The sequence below is a fragment of the Bombina bombina genome, chromosome 6, assembly GCF_027579735.1.
Source record: "Bombina bombina isolate aBomBom1 chromosome 6, aBomBom1.pri, whole genome shotgun sequence".
NCBI classification, from domain to species: domain Eukaryota; kingdom Metazoa; phylum Chordata; class Amphibia; order Anura; family Bombinatoridae; genus Bombina; species Bombina bombina.
The window spans coordinates 1,069,463,198-1,069,485,547 of record NC_069504.1 but is presented as its reverse complement, the minus strand read 5'-3'; the positions used below and the strand labels follow the sequence as shown (position 1 = coordinate 1,069,485,547).

The window sequence follows — 22,350 nt, the reverse complement described above, 5'->3', positions numbered from 1 at the left end:
CCTAATTTATTAGCATATTCACTTACTAGTGCCATTTGATATTGATTGAAGAATGAAGGCTAAAAAAATAATAAAACACAAAATGTATGCTTACCTGATAAATGTATTTATTTACGGCATGTATTGTCCACAAAACATTCTAATTACTAGTGGGATATTTACTTCTGGCCAGCAGGAGGAAGCAAAGAGCACTCTAGCAGAGCTGTTAAATATCACTTCCCTTACCCATAACCCCCAGTTATTCAGCCGAAGGGAAACGGAAAAAGAAAATAACACAAGGGGTGCCTGAAGACTAGACAAAAATAATGCCGTCTTAATTTGAATAAGGGTGGGCCGTGGAGTCTCCATGCCTGGAAATAAATAAATTTATCAGGTAAGCATACATTTTGTTTTCTTTCCTATGGCATGGAGAGTCCATGAAACATTCTAATTTCTAGTGGGAACCAATACCCAAGTAGAGGACACAGAATGAATAGGGAGGGAGAACAAGACAGGTGGACCTAAACTGAAGGCACCACCACTTGAAGAACCCTGCTCTGAAAAGAAGCCTCAGCTGAGGCAAAAGTATCAAATTTGTAAAATTTGTGAAAAGTATGTATTGAGGACCAAGTGGCTGCCTTACAGATTTGCTCCACAGAAGATCCTTTTTGAAAGCCCATGAAGAGGAAACAGATCTAGTGGAATGAGCCGTAATTCTCTCAGGAGGCTGCTGTCCAGCTGTCTCATAAGCTAAATGAATAATACTTCTAAACCAGAGAGAAAGAGTGGTGGAAGGGACCTTCTGACCCCTACGCTTACCAGAGAAAACAATAATCAGGGCAGAAGTCTGCCAAAAATCTTTAGTTGCTTGAAGGTAAAATTTAAGAGCTCGCACAACATTCAAGTTATGCAAAAGACGTTCCTTTTGGGAAGAAGTGTTAGGACAAAAAGAAGGAACAACAATTTCCTGATTAATATTGCGATCCGACACTACCTTAGGGAGAAACCCCAGCTTAGTACGTAAGACCACCTTATCAGCAAGAAAAATAAGGTAAGGGGAATCACACTGCAGAGCTGAAAGTTTGGAAACTCTACAAGCAGAAGAAATAGCAAGAAGAAACAAAACCTTCCAAGATAGTAATTTAATATTAACAGAATGCATCGGCTCAAACAGAGCCTGCAGCAAAACTCTAAGAATAATATTTATATTAATATTTATTAATATTTAAACACAGGCCTGATTCTGACCAAGGCCTGAACAAAAGACTGAACATCTGGCAGAACTGCCAGACATTTATGCAGAAGAATAGACAGAGCAGAAATCTGACCCTTCAAAGTACTGACAACCCCATCTCCAGGCCCTCCTGAAGAAAAACCAAAATTTAAAGAACCCTTACTTTGTTTCAAGAAAAACCTTTTGAATCCCACCAATGAAGGTATTTACACCATACCCTATGGTAATTTCTGCGAGTAACCAGTTTACGAGCCTGAAGCATAGTATCTATGACTTTCTCAGAGAAGCCACATCTAGCCAAACTTAGACGTTCAATCTCCAAGTCAGCTTCAGAGAAACCAGATTTGGATGAAGAAAGGTACCCTGAAGTAGAAGTTCCTTCTTGAAATGTAACCTCCATGGCGGAAGAGATTACATCATCACCAGATCCTGCGAGGCCATGCAGGAGCTATTAGAATCACAGAAGCTCTCTCCTGTTTGATGCGAGCAATTACTCATGGAAGCTTCAAGACTAAAGCTTCAAGGAACTGGTAGAGCATCTACCAGAACGGCTTGAGGATCTCTTGAAATTGAACTGTACTTTGGAACCCTGGCGTTTTGATGAGACGCCATCAGATCCAACTCTGAAACCCCCACCTGAGAGTTATCATTGTGAAAACCTCTGGGTGGAGAACCCACTCTCCGGGATGAGAAGTCTGCCTGCTTAGAAAATCCGCCTTCCAGTTGTTCACCCCTGGTATGTGGATGGCAGAGAGATGGCATTCGTGAGACTCCTCCCACTGGAGAAACCTCCTTCATTGCCAAGGAACTCCGTGTTCCTTCCTGGTAAATGATGTAGGCCACCGAGGTGATGTTGTCCGACTGAAATCTGATAAATAGGACCAAAGCTAGTTGAGGCCAAGCTATTAAAGCATAGAAAATTGCCCTCAACTCCAAGATGTTTATTGGAAGAGACGACTCCTCTGGAGTCCACAGACCCTGTGCCTTTAAGAAACACCAAACTGCTCCCCAGCCTAACAGGCTGGCGTCCGTGGTCACAATCACCCAGGAAGGCCTCAGGAATCATGTGTCCTGAGACAGATGGTCCTGTGAAACCCATTATGAGAGAAAGACTGTTGTTGGGGAATCCAAATGTATCTTCTGCGAGAGAGCTAAGTGGTCCCCATTCTATTGACTGAGCATGCATAGCTGCAGAGGTCTCAGATGGAACAAGCAAAAGGAATGATTTCCATGGAGGCAACCATCAGTCCAATCACCTGCATGCATTGAGTCACAGATGGACGGATAGCAGACTGGAGAGACAGACAAGAAACATGATGTTTGGATTTTCTGACATCCGTCAGAAAAATCTTCATGGACAGGGAATCTATGATTGTTTCTAAGAAACACACCCTTGTATCTGGAATAAGGGAACTCTTTCCCAGATTTAATTTCCACCTGTAGAATAGACAACAACATCTCAGTATGAGATCTTGCTAGATGAAAAGATTGCGCTTGAACTAGCATGTCGTTTAGATAAGGCGCCACAGCTATACCCTGGGACCTCACTACTGCCAGAAGAGCCCCCAGAACGTTTGTAAAAAATCTGGGAGCTGTAGCAAGGCCAAAAGAAAGGACAACAAACTGGAAATGTTTGTCCTGGAAGGCAAACCTTAGATACTTGAAATGATCCCTGTGAATAGGACCATGAAGATACTCGTCCTTCAGATCTATGGTCATCATGAACTGACCCTTTTGGACCAAAGGAAGAATATAACGGATTGTCTACAACTTGAAAGATGGAATCCTGGGGAATTGATTGAGACACTTTAGGTTCAGAATGGGACGAAAAGTGCCCTCCTTCTTGGGAACTACAAAAAGATTTGAATAGAATCCTAGACCCTGTTCATCTAGAAGAACTGGAACAATCACTACCATGGATGATAGGTCCTTTACGCAGTCTAAGAAGACCTCTATCTTTATCTGGTTTACGGATAACCTTGAGGATCTGGAACATCACGTATCAAAGCCTTCTGAAAAAAAGAAAGCATGCCCCCCACTTGATCCACTACAGGATCGGGGTTGACCCCTTCATGTTAATTTAGAATCAACAGAATGCTTCTTAGCTTGCTTCCCCCTATTCCAAGGCTGACTGGACCTCCAAGAAGACTTGGATTTATCCTATTTGGAAGAGAAAAAGGAAGACTTCTGTACCTTAAAGTTACGAAAGGAACAAAAATTAGAATTTTGGCGACCCTTAGGTCTATTCTTTTTATCCTGAGGTAGGAACAAACCCTTTCCACCTGTAATGTCAGAAATAATTTCTGCCAGACCTGGTCCAAACAAGGTTTTACCCTTATAAGGCAGAGATAAAAGCTTGGACTTGGGTGTAACATCTGCAGACCAAGATTTTAACCAGAGAGCTCTGCGAGCTAAAACAGTCAAACCAGAAATCTTAGCACCCAACCTAAGAACTTGCATGTTGGCATCACAAATAAGGGTATTGGCTAGCTTGAGAGCCTTGATCCTGTCTTGGACCTCCCCTATAGAAGTCTCTTCTAGGATAAGATTAGATAAATCATCGCACCAATAAGATGCTGCCCCGCAACTGTAGCAATAGTAGCAACAGGTTGCCATTGTAATCACTGATGAATGTACATCTTCTTCAAAAAAGCCTCAAGCTTTTTATCCATGGGATCCTTGAAAAAACAACTATCTACAATAAGAATAGTAGTTCTCTTAGCTAGAGTAGACATATCTTCCTTTAGCTTGGGCACCGTGCTCCACGAATCACGACTAGCGTTAGCAACAGGAAACATCTCTTTAAAAACAGGGGACGGGGAAAAAAGAAATCCCTGGTTTATCACATTCCTGAGTTATAATATCTGCCATACGGTCTGGAACTGGAAATACTTCCACAGATGAGGGTACATCATATACCCTATTAAGCTAACAGATGCATCGTATTCTTCCAAAGTATCAAGAACCTTATTCAAAAGAACTCGAAGGTGTTCTAACTTAAATCTGAAATTAATCTCCTCTGAATCTGCAGAATTGGTCACTACAGTATCAGAATCTAACAATTCCCCCTCAGAAGCCACTGAAGAATCATCCTCATCAGATAATTGAGACAAACTGGCTAACCCAGCCTTAGCAGAAACAGCCTTACTAATATCAATTTGTTTAGATTCCCTCTTACGCTTACCAGAAACCTTTGGAAAAGCTGATAAAGCTGCAGAAACAGCAAAAGTAATCTGCACAGCAAAATCCCCAGGTAAACAAACACCCCCAGAAGGTTAAGAGGAGCCGCAGGGCACTGTATGTGAAGCTTGGGAAGCTTGAGGGGAAAGCTGAGGCGTTGCTAGGATAACACTATCCTGAGAGACAGTTGACTCAGGGAGAGACATCTTATCTTTAAATTTTTGAACAAAACTGTACAGGAGGAATTATCTTAGCCTTCAAACACAATAAGCATTTTTCAAATGAATAAATAAATGTAATAAATCATAATTGGGTATTAGTTCCAAATTAAGTTTATTTATATGATGCAAAATAAAAAAAGCACCTAAAACCCTCAGCTCTGCTGAGGTCTTACCCCTCCAGAAGTTGCTATGCCACTAGCACCGAAAACCAGACACACCCGTTAGCAAAATACACCTCCTTGTTACCGGAACAGCTTGTGCACTATTTCCCCATAGGAATCAATGGGGGAGAGCCGGCTGAAAAAAAAACTAACACCTGCAAAAAAGCAGCTTTCAGCTCCTAACGCAGCCCCATTGATTCCTATGGGGAAAATACATTTATGTCTACACCTAACACCCTAACATGAACCCCGAGTCTGAACACCCCTAATCTTACACTTATTAACCCCTAATCTGCCGCCCTGACATCGCCGACACCTACATTATACTTATTAACCCCTAATTTGCCGCTCCGGACACCGCCGCCACCTAAATTATACTTATGAACCCGTAATCTGCTCCCCCCAACATCGCCAAACCCTACATTATATTTATTAACCCCTAATCTGCCACCCACAATGTCGCCGCAACCTAACTACATTTATTAACCCCTAATCTGCCGCCCACAACGTCGCCACCACTATAATAAAGTTATTAACCCCTAAACCTAAGTCTAACCCTAACCCTAACACCCTCTAACTTAAAAAAATTACAATAAATCTAAATAAAATTACTTAAATAATTCCTATTTAAAACTAAATACTTACCTATAAAATAAAGCCTAAACAAGCTACAATATAACTAATAGTTACATTGTAGCTATCTTAAGGTTTATTTTTATTTTACAGGCAACTTTTATTTATTTTAACTAGGTACAATTTAAAAAAATTATCTTGAGTACGAAACCCCCCCCCCTAAATTACAGAAAATAATAAAATAATTACAAGATTTTTAAACTAATTACACCTACTCCAATCCCCCTAACAAAATAAAAGGGCAGAAGTCTTCATCCAGACGGCATTTTCTTTCTTCATCCTTCCGGCGCGGAGCGGCTCCATCTTCAAGACATCCGACGTGGAGCATCCTCTTCATCCGGAGTCTTCTTTAACAATGACGGTTCCTTTAAGTGACGTCAGCCAAGATGGTGTCCCTTCAATTCCGATTGGCTGATAGAATTCTATCAGCCAATCGGAATTAAGGTAGGAAAAATCCTATTGGCTGATGCAATCAGCCAATAGGATTGAGCTCGCATTCTATTGGCTGTTCCAATCAACCAATAGAATGCGAGCTCAATCCTATTGGCTGATTGCATCAGCCAATAGGATTTTTCCTACCTTAATTCCAATTGGCTGATAGAATTCTATCAGCCAATCGGAATTGAAGGGACGCCATCTTGGATGACGTCACTTAAAGGAACCGTCATTGTTGAAGAAGACTCCGGATGAAGAGGATGCTCTGTGTCGGATGTCTGGAAGATGGAGCCGCTCCGCGTTGGATTGATGAAGATAGAAGATGCCGTCTGGATGAAGACTTCTGCCCGTCTGAAGGACCTCTTCTGCCCGGCTTGGATGAATACTTCTGCCCGTCTGGAGGACCACTTCTGCCTGGTTGGGTGAAGACGTCTCACGGTAGGGTGATCTTCAAGGGGTTAGTGTTAGGTTTTTTTAAGGGGGGATTGGGTGGGTTTTAGAGTAGGATTGGTTGTGTGGGTGGTGGGTTTTAATGTTGGGGGGTGGAATTGTACTTTTTTTTTACAGGTAAAAGAGCTGATTACTTTGGGGCAATGCCCCGCAAAAGGTTCTTTTAAGGGCTATTTGTAATTTAGTGTAGGGTAGGGCTTTTTTTTATTTTGGGGGGCTTTTTTATTTTGTTAGGGGGATTAGAGTAGGTGTAATTAGTTTAAAAATCTTGTAATTATTTTATTATTTTCTGTAATTTAGTGGGGGGGGTTTGTACTTTAGATAATTTTTTTAAATTGTAATTAATTGTATTTAGTTTAGGTAATTCATTTAATTATAGTGTAGTGTTAGGTGTAATTGTAACTTAGGTTAGGTTTTATTTTACAGGTAAATTTGTCTTAACTAGGTAGTTATTAAATAGTTAATAACTATTTAATAACTATTGTACCTAGTTAAAATAAATACAAAGTTGCCTGTAAAATAAAAATAAACCCTAAGTTAGCTACAATGTAACTATTAGTTATATTGTAGCTAGTTTATGGTTTATTTTATAGGTAAGTATTTAGTTTTAAATAGGAATAATTTTGTGAATTGTAGTAATTTTATTTAGATTTATTGTAATTATATTTGTTAGGGGGGGTTAGGGTTAGACTTAGATTTAGGGGTTAATACATTTAATATAGTGGCGGCGACGTTGGGGGCGGCAGATTAGGGGTTAATAAATGTAGGTAGGTGTCGGCGATGTTAGGGCCGGCAGATTAGGGGTTAATAATATTTAAATAGTGTTTGTGATGCGGGAGTGCGGCGGTTTAGGGGTTAATATGTTTATTATAGTGGCGGCGATGTCCGGTTCAGCAGATTAGGGGTTAAAAAATGTATTTTAGTGTTTGCAATGTGGGGGGCTTGGTTTAGGGGTTAATAGATAGTTTATGGGTGTTAGTGTACTTTTTAGCACTTTAGTTAAGAGTTTTATGCTACGGCGTTGTAGTGTAAAACTCTTAACTACTGACTTTAAAATGCGGTACCAGGCTTGACAGGAGAGGGTGTACCGCTCACTTTTTGTCAGACTCGTAATACCGGCGCTATGCAAGTCCCATTGAAAAAAGAGGATATGCAATTGACGTAAGTGGATTTGCGGTATTTCCGAGTCTGGCCAAAAAAGTGAGTGGTACACCTGTACCTGCAAGACTCGTAATACCAGAGGGCGTTAAAAAGCAGCGCTGGGAACTCTCAACGCTGCTTTTTAACCCTAACGCAAGACTCGTAATCTAGGTGTCTGGCTTTCTATAATAGGGTTAGCATTAGCAATAATGTTAGCAGTTTAAGCAAAGACCACCTCATCGTCTTCTAACTGCTAATAGCCACCATTACTCTTACTAAAGAGATTGACATGGACACAGCATAGCCCCAATCCTTGCTTGCAGGGAAAAGTACCCATTAAAAGAATTAAAATGTTTTGTGGACTCTCCATGCCATAGGAAAGAAAATGTGTTATACGAAGGGACTGTCTACTACAAAATGTTTATTTTTTAAAAAGATAGATAATCCATTTATAAGTTTAACCCATTCTCCAGTTTTATATAACCAACACTGTTATATTAATATACTTTTTACCTCTGTTATTACCTTGTATCTAAACCTCTGCAGACTGCCCCATTATCTCAGTGCTATTTACAAACCTGTATTTAAGCCAATCAGTGTTAAAGGGACAGTCATGTTCAAAATAAACTTTCAGGATTCAAATAGGGCATGCAATTTTAAACAAATTTCAAATTTACTTTTATCACCAACTTTGCTTTGTTCTCTTGGTATTTTTAGTTGAAAACTTAAACCTAGATAGGCTTATATACTCATTTCTTAGACCTTGAAGGCTGCCGCTAATGCATTTTGACCGTTTTTCACCACTAGAGGGTGTTAGTTCCTATGCATCCTATAGATAACATTGAGCTCACGCATGTGAAGTTACCTAGGAGTCAGCACTGATTGGCTAAAATGAAAGTCTGTCAAAATAACTGAAATAAGGGGGCAGTTTGCAGAGGCTTAGATACAAGGTAATCACAGAGGTAAAAAGTGTATTAATATAACTGTGTTGGTTATGCAAAACTGGGGAATGGGTAATAAAGGGATTATCTATCTTTTTAAACAACAACATTTCTGGTGTTAACTGTCCCTTTAACTCATGAATATCTCCATGAGAGTGAGAACAAAGTTACCATTATAGCACACATAAACTAGCATGTGATAAGAGGCTGTCTCCGGTGGATAAGAGACAGGCAGAAATTTAGAGGTGTAAAAGTCATAAAGTATATTAATATAACAATGTTGGTTGTGCAAAATTGAGGAATGGGTAATAAAGTTGTTATCTATCTTTTTAGAAAATAAAAATTTTGGATTAGAAAAATCTTACTAAGGGCAAAATTCTCAAAAACTTGTCAGCATGGAGAGAAATCATCAACTTATTTTACTAAGCACAATATGGTAAATAAAGTGTTTCTCCTTCACATAAAGAATATTAGTACACTCCCCTTAATGAGATACACAGTTACAAAGGTAAAATTGCCTTTAAAACAACCCCCAAGTGGTCTTGTAACACTGGCGAGAGGGATCTTACAGAATATCGCCAGACCAGAGAGTATTGGGCCCTTAGTGATAAACCCAAGAGAAGACTCTTCCTATATTATATATATTTTTACTTATATTAAACTGCATTTAAATAGCAAATGTTATCAAGAATAAGTTTGTTACATACTTTTTACATGATTTTGTAAACGTGTTTGGTGAACTAAATGCACAGACAGCAGTAAATTATGACTGTGTGTCTGTGCTTAGAAGCACATGAAAACTGATTGAATTGATATGCATGACACATATTAGTTATAAAACATAATATTGTATGAAAGCTCTGCTCACTGCCATATCATTAGAAAACCCATTCTTATCAACATTTCTGACATTTTTTGTGAAGGGATAAAAAATAAATAAATAATAAAACTTTATTTCTAGCCAGGGGATGATCTTTTGCCCATAGATGAGAATGGACATTTCATTTACCATAACACAGACCTGTGTGATACTTGGAAGGTGAGTCATGTTAGATCATGTGACGTTAATGCACTTTATAAATAAGTAGGGGGAATTATTCTCCACAGCACAGAGAATGAAGGGTTTAATGAATAAAACACAGAATTGTGGGATAAAGTAGCAGTTCTCATTGGATGTGCAAGGCTTTATGTATTGGGCGCCTCAGATAACTATAGACGTCAAAGGGATATGAAACACCCACATTTATCTTTTGTGATTCAGACAGAGCATGCAATTTTATAAAAGTTTCAAATTTACTTCTGTTATCAAATTTGCTTTGTTCCAATGATATTCTTTGTTGAAAAGATAACTAGGTGTCTAGAGCACTATATGGCAGGAAACAGTGCTGCCATCTAGTGCTCTTGTATATGGATAACATTTTTGCAAAACTGCTGCAATATAGTGCTCCAGTAATGGGTCAGCTCCTAAGCTACGTCCCTGCTTTTCAGAGAACACAATAAATTTGATAATAGAAGTAAATTAGAAAGTTGCTTAAAATTGCTATTCCATCTGAATCATGAAAGGAAAAATGTAGTTTTCATGTCCCTTTATGAGCACAAACAAAAAAAGGTTGAGTAAAGGGGCAGTAAACAATACGTTTTCACTACAATTGTGCAGCAGGTGGGAAGTCAGGTATTTATTCTCACCTTGAATAAAGATGGATTTATAACTGTGAAAAGTCCTTTGCTAATAATCTCCACACCCTCCTTTCTGATGCGCACAACAAAAAAACATTGCGCCAGGAAGGAGGGTGTGGGCTCTTAGCAATGGACTTTTTGGAACAGAAATATAAATCTGTCTTTTTTTTTTCAAGCTGCAGATAGCATTAAATCCTTTGCAAAGTGTTTTTCTTTGTGCATAATTACAGTTTTTTCTGTGTTATTCCATTTTGAGTTGGATGTCCTTTTACTACGTATAACCTATAGCAGGTAAAGACCTTTTGTTTCCCAGGCTATGGAGCAGTGTAAAGACGCAGGGCTGGTAAGGTCCATAGGAGTCTCTAACTTTAACCGCAGACAACTGGAGATGATACTGAACAAGCCTGGGCTAAAGTATAAACCAAGCTGTAACCAGGTAAATTTGTTTTAAATGCTCAGATACGGCTGGTTTACGAGTCGACAAAACAACATGACAGCTCCTCCTTACTTACAGAATTAAAGGGACATGAAACCCAACATTTTTCTGTCATAATTCAGATAGAGAATACAATTTTAAACAACTTTCTAATTTACTTCTATTATCAAATCTGTTTCCTTCTCTTGGTATCATTTGTTGAAGGAGCAGCACTACTAGTTTCTAACTGAACACATGGGTGAGCCAATCACATTCAATGCAGCCACCAATCAACAGCTAGAACCTTGTTTCTCTGCTGCTCATGAACTTGCCTAGATAAACCTTTCAGCAAATGATAACTAGAGAAGGAAGCAAATTAAATAATAGAAGTAAATTGGAAAGTTGTTTAAAATTGTATTCTCTATCTGAATCATGATAGAAACATTTTGGGTTTCATGTCCCTTTAAATGTAAACTTCTAGTTGTAAGGTACAAAACTTTTGGTAAAAGGGATATTATAGTTGACAAATGACATGCTGTAATCCATTAGTGGATGTTATTTTAAGACTATCAACCCTGCAAAAGAGGTTAAACACATAGTAGAAGTGATGCATAAAGGTCTATAAACTGGTTTTCATAAATCATACATAGTTATTTTACCTTTTGAACTTATTTTATACAGTTTGCTAAAAAAAACAAATCATGCAACAAAAAGTCCTTGCACTGACTGAAATACCCCTCTCTTGGTATGAGGTCATTAGTTAGATCTTTATCTTCTGCTCAGGTTGAATGCCATATCTATTTGAATCAGAGCAAACTCTTGGCGTTCTGCAAATCGCAAGATATTGTGCTGGTGGCGTATGGTGTACTGGGGTCTGCAAGAGATGAAAACTGGTAAAGAACGATATTATAGGCTGTATTTACATCAGTCATTTTATTTTTCATAAGAAAAGTAAGCTTCAAAAATAAAAAATAAAACTTGTACATAGAATGTTATGAATCTTTGTGATAAAGCTTTCTTGAACAATACAACTATGTATGGCTGTTAAATGGACAGTAAACATTCATTTTATGAACATTTTACAGCTTCATTGCAGCTCTCAGTCTGGCCATTTTAACCCAGATGTTGACCAGTAGGTCCCCTCTAGATTATCCTCAATGTCCTCCTCCAACATCAGGTTGCTTTTTCCAAAATCTTTCAGCGGGCAGTATGTCCAATCAGATTGCATATTGCCTGTGCCTTAGGAAGGAATTGGTATGTGTCCCTACAAATTGTTTCATGACATGGAAGGCTTATGTGCTTCATTGAATCCATTGCAATTAAAGGGATACTAAACCCAAATTGTTTCTTTCATGATTCGGACAGAGCATGCAATTTTAAGCAACTTTCTAATTTACTCCTATTATCAATTTTTCTTTATTCTCTTGCTACCTTTATTTGAAAAGCAAGAATGTAAGCTAAGGAGCCAATTTTTGGTTCAGCACCTGCGCTTGAGGATTGGTGGCTTAAATATAACTACCAATCAGCAAGCGCTATCCAGGGTGCTAAACCAAAAATGACCCGGCTCCTTAACTTAGATTTCTGCTTTTTCATATAAAGATAGCAAGAGAACAAAGAACATTTGATAATAGGAGTAAATTAGAAAGTTGCTTAAAATTGCATGCTTTATCTGAATCATGAAAGAAAAAATATGGGTTTAGTGTCCCATTAGCTAAGCATATTTTTGGGGTGGTTCTCCGCAGGTAAATCTAAAGTTCACAGTTTTTCTTTGCAATTTTAAACATTTAGGAATCATCAAACAAACTGCAATTTACGTCACAGACATATTTTTTTATAATAAAAGAGGTTGATGGGGGGGGGGATCTAGTTATATAAGATATCAAATTAGATCTGGACATAAAGACTTTTTTGCTGTATAAAAAATATCAATGTATCCCAAGGGGATTGGAGGATAAAAGAAATTCCCCTCCTTTGTAGTGACGGACATTGAATTTATTGCCAAATGGAACAAAATTCTGAATGACTGTTCTTTTGCTCTTATAGATTTTATATTTTTATGGGGTTTTTTTAAAAAAAAAAAACAGGCTTGAAATGATCAGTTAGATCAAGGCAATACAGAATTATTTACAGACTTTTCAACAAGATTCAATTTAAAGAATATGATGCTAAATTTTAAAAAAGTTTTCAAAAGAATTGTGGGAATTTAAGAAATTAAAATTGTCACAAGATAAAAGAGATTATGATTTCAATAGATTGTACAAATGGACCCACTTTTCCTCTAAGGGACAGAGTCAAAATAAGCCCAATTATAAACGTAATATGGATCAGAAATCCAAACAGGCAAAAAAGACAAGATTCACAGAAAAAGATTATGAGGTAGAAACATCTGACCATGACTCTATTGAGGAAATTACTAATGCATAGAGTACCTCAGTATTAGATATACCTGGGGCAGAAATAGAATTATCGTCAAAAAATTAATTGCAGTTAGGGGCAAAGCCAAAAAGAAAAAAACAAGAAGGGGGAGCAGAGGTAGAAAAGGAAAGAAATCCAGAGACAAAGCGGTATTATACCAGAACCAATCGGACACAGGTCCGGAAATATGTCTAAAAAATGTGATTAATCTATCTCAATATGCACTCACTGAACCCGAAAGGGAAGTGTTGTGTTTAGGCTTACATTTTTCTCCTACTACACACTTTAGTCTATTTGGAACCATATTAGTAATGAAATTGCAACTGATGAATTAAATAATGAGGAAATCTGTCAGGATTTTTTTGATAAAGATTTATTAGATTTTAAAGAACAATGTTCTATAATAGATCTTAATTTTCTGTTAAAAGAAAACGAGAATCTTACTGACACAATACATGATAACTTACCCACAGGAAAGATAAAAAAAATAAAAAAAAATATTCTGTACATTCTAGGGGCACATGTTTAAATGTATTTCAAAGAACGGTGGAACAAAAACTTAAAGATCTTTCAAATTATGTTTAGTCTAGACAACATTGTAAGAAAAATAATAACAACTTGACCAATGTACAATTTAAAGCACTAGACACTTTAAAAGGCAATACTGATATAGTAATAAAAGCCAGTGATAAGGGGGGAATGTGGTTTAATGGATAGAGAATATTACATCTTTGAAGCCTTGCAGCAATTGAGAGACATAGAAATATCACTTGGTATCTGTACTGGTGTAGTTACTGATAAAATGTCTGAACAATTGTTACCTCAAACCCCTAATATTCCTATATTTAACTTTTTGCCTAAATTGCACAAAGATCCTGTACACCCTCCTGGAAGGCCCATTATATCGGGCATGGGGTCCCTATTAAAACCAATTGCTGAACTTATTGATGCTTTTTTTTACAGCCCCTAGTGGGTGATTAATGAGCTGTTACGGTACCAACAGTGTACCAAGGTTAATATCAGATGAACAATGTCCTGCATAGGGAATCAGCAATTCACAACCCAGCCAGTTTTCAGGTTTAAAACAGAATGACATTTATTAAAAGGCTATGCCTAGTATTTATGCAGGTCTGACCCCCCCCCCCAGATGGGGGTTGAAAGGCTGTTGTACATTACATGGAGGGAACAAGCCCTTTGACATGATACAATAGAATTATATTACTTAAACACTTCAACCACAAGACACTCTTGGCCCTTCTTATCACTTAGGCGTTAGGTGATCAAACAATAGAATGCTTAGCACTAATTAGATTATAGCTGGAGCCAGCAACTCTGTCTTTAGAAATTAGTTTCTTAGCTAAACACAATTAACTCCTTCAGTCCTGACAGAAGGGTCTGTCACATATCTCCCCCCTTGTGGAACACTCCGGCAGACCCGGCTTGACCCTTTGGCGGGTCAACCTGGGGATGACCGGACTAGGAGGTGGTAGGCATGTCAGTTTGCCAGGACAATCCATCTGTATTCCCGTTATGAGAGAGAATTCCTGTCCATACAAAGAAGGGTTCAACTTCCTCAGTGCCCAGACTAGGGCTAAACAGTCCTTCAAAATCCCATCAGCTTCTTTACGAGTTTTCTGTACCTGCTCTTTATAGGTATCCACAATCCCTTCATACTGACATAGGGTGCCCTTGAGTTGCTGCACCTCACTATGAGCCAGCGTCAGCTTCTCCTCAAGTGTCGCTAAGTTTGTCTTTAATGTTTCATGTCCCACTCTCAAGCTGGTGTTTTCTGCAGTCTGTCGGTGCAGCTTGTCTAGCAGAGATTCACGTTCTAAACGTGCTTTTTCCTCTGCGCTCCTCTTCTCCTTCATCAGCGCATTGTAACGGGACTTCCACGTATCAATAGCGGATAGAGATTTACTGAGCTCAGCGTCCTGGGGCTTAGCAGCAGGGGGGTCAGTCTCTGCTGCATGGATCTGAGCACGGGTAGTCACAGGGTTAACATCAGCGGGACCCATGGGAGCATAGGCAGAAACAAGGGGAGCCAAGTCATTTCCAAGAAGAACATCAGCAGGTAAGTCCTTCTTGACCCCCACATTCACAGGTCTAGCACCCACTCCCCAATCCAAATGTACCCTGGCAACAGGTAGGCTGAACACATCGCCCCCTGCTACCCTCACAGCCACAGTGTCTCCAGTGTACTGTTTCTCAGACACCAAGTTCTTTTGAAGCAAGGTCATGGTAGCACCAGTATCCCGTAGACCACTGACCTTCTTCCCATTCACTTTAACCAGTTGCCGGTTATTCCGGTGGGCAGCTTGCACAAGGTCTGCCTCATGTAGGATGCTCCAGCATTCTTGCGCCTCTACGTAGCGGGCCGCAGGCTGAGAGTTACATGGAATTCCGCCGGCGGGTCTTCTCCAGGACTGTGCTTGGTTCGCTGCATTTAGGGGACACTCTGGTCTTTTGTGCCCTAGTTGCTTACATCCAAAGCACCAAATAGGCTGTGAGTAGCCCCGTGAATTGAACCGGGCTCTCTGAGGGTAGTTCGTGGCCGGAGGCCGTGTGGTATAGCGGTGCGCCGGGGATTGGTAACTGGCAGCTGCTGGGGTGACTGGGGGTCTGTACTCCACTCTAGCAGGGGGCTTAGTGGTAGCAGTGTCCAGTTTGCGGGCATCCATATACTCATCTGCCAGGCGAGCAGCTTCATGCAGGGTGGAGGGTTTACGGTCCCGAACCCACTCTCTAACTCCTGCTGATAACTTGTCAAAGAAATGTTCCAACAGGAATAGCTGCAGCACCTCTTCCCCAGATACGGCTTGGCACCCCGCTATCCAGTGAGCTGCTGTGCGGTGCACCTTACATGCCCACTCAACGTAGGAATCACCAGCTAATTTAACAGTGTCTCTGAACCGCCTCCGGTATGCCTCCGGTGTAACCGCATACCTGGAGAGCAGAGCCTCTTTCACAGTATTATAATCCCCAACCTCCTCATCTGGAATGGCCCGAAAAGCCTCACTGGCCCGGCCAGATAATTTTCCGGATAATATCGTGACCCAGTCCTCTGCGGGTACCTTGTGTAGTGCACATTGCCTCTCAAAATCCGCAAGGAACCCATCAATCTCTCCTTCTGTTTCCAGGAAGTTTTTAAAAGCTGCAAAATTTACTTTTCTCTTTTCCACTTGGGCTGCTGCAGCACTGCTTTGGCGAAGTAGGTTGGCCTCCACAGCTGCTATGACCCGGTCGATAATTTCCGCAGATGGGTTGGGGCCATAATATGCCAGTCTTATTTTAACCGCCCGATCAAAGCTTGCTTCTTCAGGGGTTCTGTCTGATATGCTGGGCCCATTGGTTCCTTCTGTCCCTGGTACTCTTTCCATCTTAGTCAGTATTGTAATAATCCCCCTCTTCCTGAGGTTACTGGCTTGTGTAGTTGCTCTTCTGGGCGATAAGGTTCATTCCGTCGCTTGCCACCAATTGTTACGGTACCAACAGTGTACCAAGGTTAATATCAGATGAACAATGTCCTGCATAGGGAATCAGCAATTCACAACCCAGCCAGTTTTCAGGTTTAAAACAGAATGACATTTATTAAAAGGCTATGCCTAGTATTTATGCAGGTCTGACCCCCCCCCCCCCCCCAGATGGGGGTTGAAAGGCTGTTGTACATTACATGGAGGGAACAAGCCCTTTGACATGATACAATAGAATTATATTACTTAAACACTTCAACCACAAGACACTCTTGGCCCTTCTTATCACTTAGGCGTTTTCTCTCTGGAGGTGATCAAACAATAGAATGCTTAGCACTAATTAGATTATAGCTGGAGCCAGCAACTCTGTCTTTAGAAATGAGTTTCTTAGCTAAACACAATTAACTCCTTCAGTCCTGACAGAAGGGTCTGTCACATGAGCTATATAAGAGTATTAAAAAAGTACAAACATTTGAATGTAAATCTACATATAGATTAGTTACTGTGGAAGTATCTTCCCTGTATACCTCCATCCAACACCAGATGGTGTTAAAAGCTATATCCTTTTTTTTAGAGCATTTTTCAAATTATTCTTTAGAGGTAAAACAATTTTTGCTTTTGACATTGGAATTTTTATTATGACATAATTATTTTCTGTTTGAAGGCAATTACTATCTGCAGAGACGGGGGAACAGCGATGGTGGCGGTTTTCACTCCCTCTTACCCCAATCTCTATATGGGATGGTGGGAGATGCTCCACGTCTATGCAGATAGTAACCCTATAAGGCAACATATTATTTATTTTAGTCGCTATATTGATGACCTCTTGCTGGTGTGGGATGGAGATGAACAGTCAGTGGGGTCATTTTTCTTTTATCTTAACATTAATGAATTTCATTTAAATTTTGTGGATACCCAAGACAAAAATCATGTCCATTTTTTGGACATAGAACTGAAGTCTAATTTTAACACTGACCAAATTGAAACAAATTTATTCAGGAAACCTACAAGTGGTAATACCATTTTAAATTATAAATCCTGCCACCACAATCATGTATTGAAGGCTATATCTAAGGGCCAATACATTAGGGTTAAACGTCAATGCTCTGATCTTACATATCAACAGCAATGTGATAAGTTAAAAGAGAGACTATTGGATAGAGGGTAGAGTGACAAGTTACTAAATACTACAAAAGCAATGGTAGATGGAATACCTAGAGAGGAACTGTTAAGATATAAAAAGACAAGAACAAATAAGAAAAAGAAAGTAAAAAAGAATAACATAAAAGATAATAAAATTATTTTCTGTACCCCATACAGTTTGGAATATAAAAATATTTGTAATATTATTAAGGAACTCCTTCCAATTTTGACTACAGATCCAATCTTAGAGCAAGTTATGACCAAAGGTTTTCAATTTGTGGCCAAAAAAGCCAAAACTGTAGGAATTTATGTTGCTCCTTCATTTCTGAATGATAAGAAGAGAAGTACTTGGTTAAGTAGAAGACAGGGTTTTTACCATTGTGGGGCTACTAGATGTAAGACCTGTGGATATGTGAAAGAAGGGGATAGTTTTAACTCTAGTATTACTGAAAAAAAGTACAAAATATATCATGCACTCAATTGTAGATCTACAAATGTAATTTACCTCCTCACGTGTAGAGGGTGCTTTGGAACATATTAGAGATATTGAAAACCCTGAAATCTTCACACCAGTAGCTAAGCACTTTAAATATGAGAACTCTTGTGACTCTTCATTAGTACAAATCCAAGAGATGCATTAAAACAAAATCAAATTGCACACTGACCGCAGTCCAGTCTTTCAAATACCTGGGTATGTTGTTAGACCCCAATCTATCTTTTGGCCTCCACATAGAAAAACTTGCATCTAAACTCTATCCAAAACTAGGTGCCCTGTACAGAAACAAACCCTGCCTCAGCCCTACAATAAAGGAAAAGATTTTACAGCAAATGCTGATGCCAATCATAAATTATGGAGATGTAGTATATGCACCTGCACCGCAAACTCACCTTAATAAACTAAATACACTGTATAACTCGTTCTGCCGCTTTGTGCTACAATGTAACTACAGAACCCACCATTGTGACATGCTAAAAGAACTAAACTGGCTGTCACTGGAATCCAGATGCACCCACCATCTTTCCAGCCTTGTGTTTAAGAGCTTTTCTGGGATGCTCCCACCCTACCTGAGCAGTATGCTCTCCCCGGCTGTTCCCACCTCCCATAACCTCCGATCCAGCACCAGCACATTATTTAGTTGGCCTCCATACAAAAATAAATCAGGTCGATCCTCCTTTTCCTACAGAGCACCTCAATTATGGAACGACCTCCCGCACACTTTAAAACATTCCCCAAGCCTAAAATCTTTTAAGAGATCCCTCTCTGCATATCTCAAAACAGAATGCACCTGTCATGGTTGATTATATATTTCCTACCTATTCTATGTTAAATTTTGCAAATATTATGTATAAATATTGTTTTTGTATTTTATTGTACACTATTGTATCAATGCAATGTTTTATGGACCCAGGACATACTTAAAAACGAGAGAAATCTCAATGTATCCTTCCTGGTAAAATATTTTATAAATAAATATTGATCATGTCCCATTTTCAAAAAGGGGAGGAGACAGGGATTACTGTTTAAGTAAAAAAGAGGTACAGTGGACATTCACTTTAAATACTAAAAATCCATTGGGCATAAATATTGAGGCGGATGTAAACTTAATTTTTTTATATAATTGCCCATTGCGATGAAAATGGTAAATTAATTCGTAAAAATGGTTCCCAATTATTAACTAGCACCTTGATTATGAGTTTTGAGCGCTATAGGAAAATTAATGAATGCAATAAAAGTGGGGTTAATTAATCCCCTATAGTGCTGCCATTACAAGTTTTAAAAAACCTGGCTTGTGCGGGTGATAATCTGCTGCCCCCGATGCCTGCCTACAGTTATTAACCCCTAATCTGTCGCTCCCCATATCACCGCCACCTAAATAAAGGTATTAACCCCTAATCTGCCACTCCCAATATCGCCGCCACTATACTAAAGCTATTAACCCCTATTCCGCCTCACCACATCATTGCCGCCACTATATTAAAGTTATTAACCCCTATGCCGCCGTTCCCTGACATTGTTGCAACTAAATACAGTTATTAACCCTTAAACCTATGGCATCCCACATCACTACTACTAAATAAACCTATTGACCCCTAAACTGCCAGCCCCCCACATCACAACAACCTAAATTAAACTATTAACCCCTACACCTATCCCTAAACCTAACCCTAACGTAACCCTAACCCTAACACCCCCTAACTTTAACATAATTAAAATAGATCTAAATTAAATTTACAAATATTAAATAAATAATACCTATCTAAAACTAAATACATTGTGAAATAAAATCTAAGCTAGCTACAATATAACTAACAGTTATATTGTAGCTAGCTTAGGTTTTATTTTTATTTCACAGGTAAGTTTGTATTTATTTTAACTAGGTAGACTAGTTAGTAAATAGTTATTAACTTTTTACTAACTACCTAGTTAAAATAAATTCAAACGTATCTGTCAAATAAAACCTAAGCTGTCTTACACTAAAACCTAAAATTACAAAAAATAAAAAAACCTACCATTACAAAAAATAATAAAAACTACCATTACAAAAAAACAAAAATAAAAATGATTCCTACTCTAATACCCTATAAAAAAAAAAACATCCCAAAACAAAAAAAACCTAATCTAGAATAAACTACCAATGGCTCTTTTTCTGAAAAAATAATACAAATATCCACTAACATTACAAACTACCACCCCCCAAACCCACAAAATAAAAAAAACTATCTAAAAAACCTAAGCTACCCATTGCCCTGAAAAGGACATTTGGATGGGCATTGCCATTAAAATGGCATTTAGCTCTTTTGCTGCCTAAAATCCTAATCTAAAATTAAAACCCACCCAAAAAACCCTTTAAAAAAACCCTAACACTAACCCCAACAATTCACTTACAGTTTCTGAAGTTCCGCTTGAACGATCTTCATTCCTGCGGAGAAGTCTTCATTCAGGCGGCCAGAAGTCTTTATCCAGGCAGCCTCTTTAAACTTCATCCCGACGGTGAAGCCCTCATCCAAGCGGTGAGAAGTCTTCATCCAGATGGCCTCTTCAATCTTTATCCAGGCAGCATCTTCTATCTTGATCACGGTGGCGCAGAGTGGATCCATCCTGAAGACATCCGACGCGGAGCATCCTCTTCATACAGTCACTGCCGTATACTGAATCCTCAATGCAAGGTACGCGATTCAAGATGGCGTCCCTTGCATTCCTATTGGCTGAAAATTTTTAATCAGCCAATAGAATGAGAGCTGCTAAAATCCTATTGGCGGTTAAATCAGCCAATAGGATTTAAACAGCTCTTATTCTATTGGCTTATTTATCAGCCAATAGAATGAGAGCTGTTTAAATCCTATTGGCTGATTTGAACAGCCAATAGGATTTTAGCAGCTCTCATTCTATTGGATGATGAATCAGCCAATAGAAAGAGAGCTGCTTAAATTTGAACAGCCAATAGGATTTATTGGCTGATTTAAATCTTTTAGCCAATAGGAATGCAAGGGATGCTATCTTGAATCGCGTACCTTGCATTGAAGATTCAGTGTTCGGCAGCAACCATATGAAGAGGATGCTCCACGACAGATGTCTTCTGGATGGACCCGCTCTGTGCCGCCAGGATCAAGATAGAAGATGCTGCCTGGATGAAGATTGAAGAGGCCGTCTGGATGAAGACTTCTCGCCGCTTGGATGAGGACTTCACCGCTGTGGGGAAGATTGAAGAGGCCGCCTGGATGAAGACTTCTTGCCGCCTGGATGAGGACTTCTCTGCCGGAATGAAGATCGTTCAAGCGGGACTTCAAAAACTGTAAGTCAATTGTCGGGGGTTAGTGCTAGGTTTTTTTAAGGGTTTTTTGGGTGTGTTTTTTTTTTTAGATTAGGGTTTTGGCAGCAAAAGAGCTAATAGCCCAATGTCCATACAAATGCCCTTTTCAGAGCAATGGGTAGCTTAGGTTTTTTTAGATTTAGTTTTTTATTTTGGGGGGATGGTTGGGTGGTGGGTTTTACTGTTGGGGGGGTCTTTGTATTTTTTTTTACAGGTAAAAGAGCTGTTTAACTTAGGGCAATGCCCTACAAAAGGCCCTTTTAAGGGTCATTAGTAGTTTATTGTAGGCTAGGGGTGTTTTTATTTTGGGTGGGCTTTTTTAGTTTGATAGGGCTACTAGATTAGGTGTAATTCTTTTTTATTTTTAAAATTTCGTTTATTTTTTTCTGTAATTTAGGGTTTGTTATTTTTTGTAATTTAGTCTCTTTTTTTAAATTTTAATATAACGTTAGGGGGGCGTTAGGTTTAGGGGTTACTAGTTTAAATTAGTTTATTGCGATGTGGATGGCTTTCAGTTTAGGGGTTAATACTTTAATTTATTATATTTCGTTGTGGGGCTTTCGGTTTAGGGGTTAATAGGTTATTATAGTGGCGGCAGTGTAGGGCTTAATAACTTTAGTATAGTGGGGGCGATATGGGCGGACAACAGATTAGGGGATAATAATATTTAAATATTGTTTTCGATGCGGGAGGGTGGTGGTTTAGGGGTTAATAAATTTATTATAGTGTTTGCGATGCGGGAGGGCCTCGGTTTAGGGGTTAATAGGTAGTTTATGGATGTTAAGTGCACTTTTTAACACATTAGTTATGATTTTTATGTTACAGCTTTGTAGCGTAAAACTCATAACTACTGAATTTAGTTAGCGGTACGGTACAGATCTTGTTGTTTTAGAGTGTAACGCTCACTTTTTATCCTCCCAGAAAAACTCGTAATGCCAGCGCTATGAGAATCTTATTAAAAAACGTAATTTTTTCGAGTGCGGTACTGACGTTGCGATACAGGCTAAAGGCTTGCGGTACACCTATACCAACAAGACTTGT

General features: G+C 39.0%; 1 protein-coding gene across 1 annotated transcript in view; it reads left to right on the top strand.

Moving 5' to 3' along the window:
* The window catches only part of LOC128662453 (aldo-keto reductase family 1 member C23-like protein), a 35,998-nt gene that overhangs the window by 5,586 nt on the left and 8,062 nt on the right, over positions 1-22,350 (top strand). Inside the window, exons 4-6 of the mRNA XM_053716241.1 lie at positions 9,336-9,413; positions 10,365-10,487; positions 11,250-11,359. Of these exons, the coding sequence (XP_053572216.1) occupies positions 9,336-9,413; positions 10,365-10,487; positions 11,250-11,359 (311 nt within the window). The remainder of the gene's footprint in view (positions 1-9,335; positions 9,414-10,364; positions 10,488-11,249; positions 11,360-22,350) is intronic.